Source organism: Macadamia integrifolia, unplaced genomic scaffold (genome assembly GCF_013358625.1).
Source record: "Macadamia integrifolia cultivar HAES 741 unplaced genomic scaffold, SCU_Mint_v3 scaffold766, whole genome shotgun sequence".
In the NCBI taxonomy this organism is placed as follows: domain Eukaryota; kingdom Viridiplantae; phylum Streptophyta; class Magnoliopsida; order Proteales; family Proteaceae; genus Macadamia; species Macadamia integrifolia.
The window spans coordinates 126,814-136,330 of record NW_024870535.1 but is presented as its reverse complement, the minus strand read 5'-3'; the positions used below and the strand labels follow the sequence as shown (position 1 = coordinate 136,330).

At 37.3% G+C, this 9,517-nt stretch overlaps 1 protein-coding gene across 1 annotated transcript; it reads right to left on the bottom strand.

Annotated features, from left to right (window-relative positions):
• Positions 1 to 57: 57 nt before the first annotated feature.
• LOC122069921 lies at positions 58 to 1,641 on the bottom strand. Its single transcript, XM_042633983.1, has one exon. It carries the CDS (start codon positions 1,141 to 1,143, stop codon positions 157 to 159), a length of 987 nt encoding a protein of 328 aa, XP_042489917.1. The 5' UTR covers positions 1,144 to 1,641; the 3' UTR covers positions 58 to 156.
• Between the last annotated feature and the right edge of the window lie 7,876 nt (positions 1,642 to 9,517).

The following is a 9,517-nucleotide window of genomic DNA, read 5'->3' as shown; positions in this document are numbered from 1 at the left end:
TCTGAGCAGGATTTCTTATTTCCCCCTCCAATTTCAACCACAGGAACACAAGAAAGATTAATAAAAAAACAGTAAAAGTAAATTGTAAGTAAGAGAGATAATCACTCAATTCTGGGCATTCTGAAGAATAATTTCGATTCTAGTGTTTGATTATGCTTAGAAGATATCCAGAATCTCCAAGATGAAACCATTGCAGAGTGGGCAATTCCCCCTTGAAACCCAAAGCTCTCTTGAACAAAGCCTGCAAAACGTATGCCCACAAGGTATGAATGCCGAACCTTTATGCCTCACCATACAAACGCAGCAAACGTACTCTCCTCCTCTCCCTTCGTCGTCTACATCCACATACACCTCTTCCTCTTCTTCATCCGCCATGTCACCCATCAATGTGGACCCCAGTATCCCCGATTGCCTGTCCGTTTCCTCCAGTAAAGCCATCAACGACATCCTCACCGGCGCCTCCGCCTCCTCCACCGCCGACTGTTCTGTCTCAACCACCGGTTGCTCTTCTCTTACTTCCTCTACTACAGGAGCCGGGTTCGACATCGACATCGACACGGACATCGATATCTCCCGTTGCCGCTGCAACTCTCTCTCCGTCGCTGATGCTGCCGCGAGTCGCATCATAACAGGTCTGTTAGCAGCGGCGACGGCGTCGTACTCCGTAACGATGTCTCCTCTGTCTCCTCCGTCTCCTCCGTCTCGTCTACTGTTCGGTCCGTTCCCTGGTTGAGCCGATTCGGTCGAGCCGGAATGCGGCGGGGCCGAGATTGGATCTGAAATCTGGAGAATGCAGCGGTCATTTTCGTCCTCGTCGGCGGCGGAGGAGGTCCAAGCGGCACTGGCGCGGCGGATCCGGAGGCGGTCTCGGAATGATTTCCAGTTCCTGCGGTTGTGACCAGAGAGGCCTTTGGTGCCGGATTCTTCGTCTCTGATGATGTCGAGGAGTGTACGGCTTACTGGTGGAACCCTTACTGTTCTCGTCACATCGCAACCGAGGACTGCTCCGAGAGTTAGCCCTGTCAGGGAGTCTCTGTTGCTCTCGTCGTCATCTTTGACTCTCAGAAGATCTCTGAGATTTGTTGTGTCCACGACTGAGACCTGATGTGTGAGTCTTCGTCGACCACCAACACTAGCTTCCATGGAACTCTTTTTAACAGTCAAATTTCAAGGAAATGAATCAGATCAAACCCAGGATTTATTTCTTGTTCTTGAACTGATCGAGAATGTACCAGAAGAATTCGAGAATCGAAACCTTTGGATCAAGAACCACCAAATTCCATTCCAAAGTGCTCAAACAGGAGCATTGGATACCTTTCCTTCCAACTAAAAAAACCAGATCTGATCAGTGACTGCTTTTGGGTTATCTATCCAAAAAAAATGGAAAGAAAACCAAATCTGCAAAAGGGAAATGAATCGAGTGAGGAAAAGGAGAGAGAAGCAGAGAAAATCAAATCAAAATCAACGTGTTCTCTCTCTCTCTCTCTCTCTCTCTCTCTCTCTCTATGATCTCCGTGTGTGCTCTTGAACGAAGAATCCTCTTATCTCTTCTCTCTCTCTCATTTAATTGGTAGTTTCGTAATTTTCGGGGGAAAAACAGACAGAGCAGGTTACTGTTTTGCGACCCCTTGCTTTGTAACGGACAGGTAGAGCGAGTCTTCCGGTTCTGGAAATGTGGGTCTCCGGTTTCCCTCGTTTATAGGAAGAACAAAACGCAAATGACCAAACTAACCTTGGAACTAGTAGAACTTAAGCATGGTGTGGAAGGGCTCACTGGTTGGTCATCCAACTGACTAACTTCCCGGGCAAAACTGTGGTTAGTTGATAAAAAAAAAAAAAAAAAAAAAAAAATTTGAGTTTAGCGGTTTCTATTATTTTTGGGAAATTTATAGGGTTATCCTTAAACCCAAGAGAATGCTATTGGTAAAGAAACATTCCTGCATAATTGATAATTTGACATAATCGGTTGATCTGGTCTAATTTTGATCTTTTTTTTTTTTTAGGTGAAAGATTTACTTTTGTATCAAAGTATTAGAGAATCTGTAATAAGGGGAAAAATAGATTCTAGGGTTGCATATGAATATATGAGCTTATCTATAATCCAGTACTATGTTTTGGAAGGAAAGAAAGATATAATAGAGGTTTAGTTTCTTATGGCTTTAAAAGAAAAGGGGGAAAACGCTATGGGGTTGCATGGCTCTGCACATGAGCACGTGAAATTACCATGCCAATCCTCTGAAATTAAAAATCTCATCCATGTTGATGTCCTTGTAAGTGCTCATATTGGCCCCAGTACTAGTGTAAAGAGTATATGATCACATAATTATCTTTTCCCCAAAAGTAAAGTTACACTAAATTTTAGGGAGAGAATTTCTTGAAAGTCAGTGTGGCCCTACAAAAGTATATAAGCCAATGGAAGGACACACGAAAACATCAACAATGAAGGAAATGATTTCCACCTTTCTGAAAATGGTGGGATGGTCATTTCACCCTATGTGGTGTGTTGGAGATAGTGACCACAATACCTAGGCTTTGTTCCCCTAGATGTTATTAGTTTATCAAATTTTTCCATTTTATTTATTTATTATTTAAATCTAATTTCAGTCCAAACAATCGGTTTAGATTGATCCAACCGGTTCAATCTGTTAACAAATTTTAAAAAACCAAAACCATTACCGAATCGATAAAAAAAACAAAAAAAATCAAGTCGATCAGTTCCAAACTGTTCAATCAAGTCGATCTGAATTGACAACTCTTGGTGAATGGTGAAGTATGACCTCTGAGGGGCCCACCAAGGGGGCTAACATTTGTCTTCAATCGGTTAGATAGAGAGACATGAGTGCCGCTTGTCCGCATGTTCCACCGTGATTTGTTCAATACTTGAAAGGAAACCAAAATTTGAAATTATTTGAATACATCCTAACCGTCTAAGTTGGTCCCGGTAGATTTTGCATGCCAAGTCAGAGTAATTTGGATAGATCCGGTATCATGGAAAAAGATAAGTGCGAAGGAAATAGACATTAGGGCAAAACTATTTAACCAATTGTGGTTCTGTTTTGGGAAAAAAAATCCTCTGCCGTGGGTGCGGTGGAGCAGTGGGATTAGATGATCGGCATGGCATAGGGGTGTGTGCCGATGTTGTCTTGATCATCCGATGCTCATCGTACAGTCGCACCCACAGCAGAGAATCATCGCCCTATAGTCATCAAAGTGGTGAACTTAGAATTGTAACCTTCTTTTAATTGACCTTCTCTTTTTTCTTTTCTTTTTTTTGTCTGAAAATTCTTTAAATTAAATGTAAATCATGCAACAGATCACTCTGGGAACATCAACATGAATGATTTGTTTTTTCAAGGGATGAGACATTAATTTTGTGCAGGACCACCTATTGTTTTTTCTATGTGAATTTTATCATCATGTGACTATTAAGAGTTGTCATCGTCATGTGCACCATTCGATTAACATGCGACATGTAAAAAATTATCCTTATTACAAAAATTAGGAAAAAGAATGTTGCTTCCCTTACGATCTCTCACATGGTTAAAATCAAATGAGCATTCTACTCCTCCCATTGGACGCCCATGTGCATGCTTCCATTGGGCTTAGCACCAGCGTAAGTTCCACGCAACCGAGCAACAAACCATTTTCCAAAAGAAATTTAGAAAGAAAGAAGGTTGCATAGCATACGTTAGCACCTAACAAATGTTACAAACTTCTTTTTCACCATGGTTGGTCACAACAAGCTTTTTCCTTGAATCAATAGACATGAGATCACCAACTCCTGGTCAAACCAAAGAAAACATGGGAGAGGGAAAAAAACAAATCGTCTACGAGGGTGAGTATCAAGGACAGTGTGAAAAGAAATCTACACGCCAACACACTATTGGTGTGCAGATAAAGAAAAGGGAAAAAGAACATTGTCCATTTGCATTCTGCATGCTTGTATGGGGCGGGCTATGAAAAACATACACTTGCCCTTGATAGCCTGCCCCATGTGGTTGGTTGTGGGAGAATGCAAGTAGATAACATTCCTATGCCTTAAAGAAAAATACCCTTAATGAGAAAAAAAAAACCTAAAAAGCAATTTGCTTCCTATGTTCAAACACAATAGGGTGAAATATCTGTAATCTCCCCTCACCCTCAATGAAAGGTGAAAATCCCACCCTATTAATACTACTACATATGATTCTATTGGCTCCTATGAAAATGCAGGGCTACTTGCCTTCACGGAACCCTCTCCCAAGCCTAGTATACATAAAAAATTGGTTTTAGGTTTTCGGCTGGACCAGTATCCATCTATCAAAACCCGACCCGATCCTAAGTGAAGCTACACCGGAAAGGTAAAAACATGAAGGAATCCTAGGAGACCACAATTATCAATGGTTTCCTTTGCTTGTGGCTTGAGATCCAAGTGTCCAAATGTGGGCCCTTAACAACAAATAATAAACCAAAACTAAAAGTGGTACCCACAACCATATCATTAGTAAAGTCCAGTGGATAGCCTCACGCCACCACACACATAGCTCCTTCCTTTTTATCTTCTCTATTATTATATATATTTTATATTGCCTGTCTCGATGGAACGTCAAGAAAACGTTTGACCTTAATAATTTTTTTGGATTTGGGGAAGTATTCATTTGAAACATTTGTCACCATAAGGTTCGTGGATTGCTAATGAATCTATGCACTCTAATTTTATATTTTTTAGGGAAAATATTGCAACTCTTTTAAAAACATAAATTCTTTATTTCTTCCTATAATAAGGATATAAAATGGGATAGCCATGTGGTGGTAATCTCAGCTTGTGGAACTAACATTTAGGGGAGGAGGTCATGGGATTAAACTCTGTTGTACACATTATGCGAGTGTATATGTGTATTCTTATTTATTCTGTACCCATCTATGGGTTGCCTAGATGGTTAGGACGAATTGGGGATTATGTGGAATTAGGCCCAGATGGTTGCTATGCTAGTCTCCCCGAAGCGTAAGCTGGCCCGAATACCTTGGTTAACCAAATGAACTCCTATGTGGCGCAATATGGTGTTCGGCGCTTATCCAACGGTCAGAAATACCTTGGCACAGAGCTCAAGATGATCAACGGCAGCTCAAGGCATTTCTGGGCATTGGATGTGCGTCAGACACTGTATTACTTCATAGAAGAGCCAAATCCTACAAAATAAGGTCAATAAAAGTTTTTTTTTTTTTTCACAAGAAACCCACATTGAATAAGAGCAAGCGACCCACTGGAGCCAGACAATGGATCACTAGGTCAAATTTATTACTAACTACTAATCTATTACTATATTTGAAGAGAATGATTGTGAAAGGTTCGAACCAATGTTCTTCATTGGACTTACACTAGAGCCTAATAACTACCTGCCATTAAACTTCTTGTAATTTGCATGATAATATGATTGCTACTCTAAAATCTAATATAATTGGGTAAGGTAGTCTTAGTAATTTATAAGCAAAACAGCCCTAGAAAGGCTAAAGCAATGATGAATACAATTTGGGTAAGGATGTGAATTTGAAATTGAAATTGTTTACCGAAACAGAATCGAGCCGTTTACATTGAAATCCCAAAACTATTTAATAAATGGTCCGGTTCTGGTTTCATGTTTCAGACCTATTAGCTAAACGGGTTGAAATCGAATCAAGCCGTTTAACCTGTTGGTTTCAAACGGTGAAAGCCAAACCATTTAAACCGTCAAAACCAATCCAATTAACCAGTTTAAAGATTAAATAAGATGGTTGCAAAATATCATTAGTATCTTATTTGATTCAAAGATTGAGTACTGCAAGCCTGCAAGTAATTCTAGAGGTAGCTTGCTCATTGTTTGGAATGCCGATTAAATTAATCCAACGCACTAAGTAGAATATATACTAATAAAAATACAATTTTTGATTATACCATAGCATATTAAATCCCTGCTGTGAGCATTACTTACTAACTTGTTAGATGTGCTTGAGACTTGTTAGATGCGCTTGAAACTATTTTCTATTAAAATATTTTCTTTTGCTTAGTTGTTTGGTTGTTTTAATAAAACATAATGGTTTGCATTTCACATTCTCAAGATTGAATCGTTTATCACCAAAGACAAATTTTAGTAAACATGCGAATAAACTAACAAACTGATTGCTAACCGTTTAGAAACGGTATGGAATAAACCCAAATTGAAACTATTTTCTAAAAAACTATGAAAACCAAAACCGTTTACTAAATGGTTGTGATTTCAGAAAGTGCAACCATTTAGTAAATGATACGATTTTGATTTCAACCAAAATATATGTGAACTGAACCAAACCGAACCAATTAACACCCTTAATTTGGACCAAGCCAAGCCAGGCCAGGCAAGCTTAACTGGATTCCTCTAAGCCAAATAATGAGATGAGGGTATAGAAATACCTATCTATGATTTTGTCCATGGACTGTAGTTGGGCTTTTTGGTAAAAAAAAAACTTGCCTGCTCATAGTTTAAGCCAAAACTGAGATCAATGAGATGATCATGGCCACGTGGCAATTGGTAAATGGTGTTAAATACTGATAGCCAACTAATTTAACCTAGATAAAATTGTTTACTGTTATAGAATTTTTTATTATTATTATTATTATTATTATAATAAGGGTTGTGTTGAATGCTGGCTTGACTGGTAGGTCCAATCGGAACCAATCTGTTAGTAAATGGTCCGATGCCCGGCCTAGACTGAGTTTGGACTGGTTGTTCTTGATGTTTGGTTGAAGTCATTAGATGACCAATCGGCATTATTAGTCTAATCAATAAGAATAACCCAACTAGCCTCTTTACATCCTAATTAACATGAGCCCGATTTTGAAATAGTAACCAATGAACAACTGAATATAAATATGTCCTTATTTAGCCTAAGAGGTTTGATTAACTAAATTATCATAAATGATACATGGCTTTAAATTCGTAAGGACTAATATGACTATCCAAAAATGACCAGACCGACTGGTTGACTCCCATAACCTTGTTGATATTGGAGGATAAATCAATCATGGCCCCACCGGAAGTATATCAGCAAGCCACATGGAAGAATGATATAGCAATTTTGAATGTTGAATGTTTAGAAAATGATATAAATTGGTCACATATCAAATTTCAAACCAAGAGTCAATGTATGATCATATACATAGGCTTATCCTCCAATTATGCTCATGCACATGGTCCATGATAATCCTCGACTATTTTATATCTTGTTTAGCTAATTAGAAAATACAAACTAGAATGAAACTTGACATATGAACAGAAGAAGATTTTACGTCCACTCTACACTATATAGAATTTTAGTCGCACATGAATTGCCACATAGCAGTTATTGGAGTGCGTGCAAATCTACGTCTGGTTAAAGCGTGCCGAAGCTCGCTTTCCTTAATATTTCATATTAAAGTATTTTTTTTTTTTTTTGGATAAAATTTATTAAAGGGTATTTGCAAGTAACAAACTCCAAACAATTAGATTATATGCTAATCTATTAATCAAAGAGCTTTACTTTAGGTGTGGAAGTCATTCTATTTTCTATTGGATAGTGGTTTGGCCAATGAGGCACAAACTTGCATAAATTTCTTGAAGGCCGATTTCTTATTATTATTTATAATTCCTCGATATCCAGAATAGAAGAGGTGAACCAATTGAAAACGTAATTCACTTTCACTAAGAACACAGCAGCTAGCTGTGAGGCTGTGAGGCTGTGAAAGCTACCCTTCCAAGTTCCAAAGTTCCAAATTTAGATTAGAAAAATGCATTCTTAGTTGCTGATTTTGATGGCACGAGGTTTCGTCAAAACTAGACAAACACTACTTTAAAGTTAGAATAGTTAGTCTTCATTGGAAAAGCCATACTAAAGTGAGGATCTGGTTCCTCTTCTATTCTAAGAGGTAGGGATGTAAACGGATTGAATACAGATTGGATATGTTTAAATTCGAATATTTTTTGTTTGGATATGGCTACCCTTAAACAAATATGGATGCAGATTAAATTCGGATTTTTAATTATCCTTTTACTCTCTGATTTGTGTGATTTGGACCTTTCTCCCCACAATGAATATAATTTGCTCTTAATCCATCTTTCTAAGTTGTTTAAACTCTTTTCCTCATTATCTAGAACCTGTTTAAACTTCAAGAATCCTCAAAATCATTACTTGATTATTTAATTAGATTGGATAAGTATTTTTCGGATAATTCAAATTTTAATCTGGATACCCTTTAACCTAATATGGATACCCCTAATTTAATACGAATGCGAATTTGAATTTGGATTTCAACTATCCATTTACACTACTAAGCGGTGATCGTTCAAGTTAGCCCATGGTTATCTAGGCAATTGATACGTGTTCAAATGGTAATTCAATGATTGTGTTTCTATCAACTAGAATAGATACATCACGTTGAGAACCATTAGATCATTATTTGGACATGTGTCGATCGTCCAAATAGCTATGGGCAATACTTGAACTATCATCGCTCATGAGAGGATCCCGATCCATAAAGTGATCCATGGAGGTTTTATTTTATTTTATATTTTATATTTTTGTGCTCCTTTTTTGTTCATACATACTCATGGATTTATAGCCCTTAGATTATCAAATCAGATCTTATCCAGGTGTCAACTTAGTATCCATACCAAGTATCGATATCGAAATTGTAGATTTGATACGGTTTAGGTATGACAAAATGGTTTTTTCCTCAAAATGGTATCGATTTTTAAGACAAAATTATTTGATATGTATTAAATCGTATCGAATTATCGAAACCATATCGATATCAAAATATAGAAATTGTAGTGAGTACGGTATCAAAATACCGCAACACCGATTATATATACATAAAAGGAAAAAAGAAAAAATACCAAAGTTATTTACTAAAATTGTATTCATACCAAATAAAAACTGTATCAAAATCATATCGAGTTGAAATTGTACTACCTTGAATACCATACAGATTGACACCCTTACATTAGAGAGACCCAAGTGGATCATAGGGATTCCTCTGAGCTCATTTTCTATGATGGCATCTAAGGGTTCCCTCCCTCTTACAAATTTTTCAATAGGGGATTATTTTAAGCATTTTACTTTTCTTAAGGGTGTGCAAAAGTGATCCACATACTAATGCTGTGGGAATCTTTTCTCCTAAAATAAAACAGTAAAAATTTCTATGAAAATCTTTGCTTCTTCTTCCTTGATTACATCTTTTACTCTTCTTTGTTTTGGTTCATTCCGATTAATTCACACTCAATTCAAATCAAAACCGAAAGAGGAAAATCTCTTGATTCTCAAATTTGAAAAAGATGCCAATTTATATTTCAACTGTCATTTATCACTAATGTTAATTTCGTAGTTTTAGAATTTTTTCTTTTTGCTGGGACTAAGGAAGAATCTTTCAAACCTATCCTATATTACGATCTGGTGACACACAATGTCTTTGGACCAGCAGAATTAGACGCAATACTTTTACATTCTTAAAAAATGTTAAAAAAAATTAAAAAAAAAAAAAAAAACA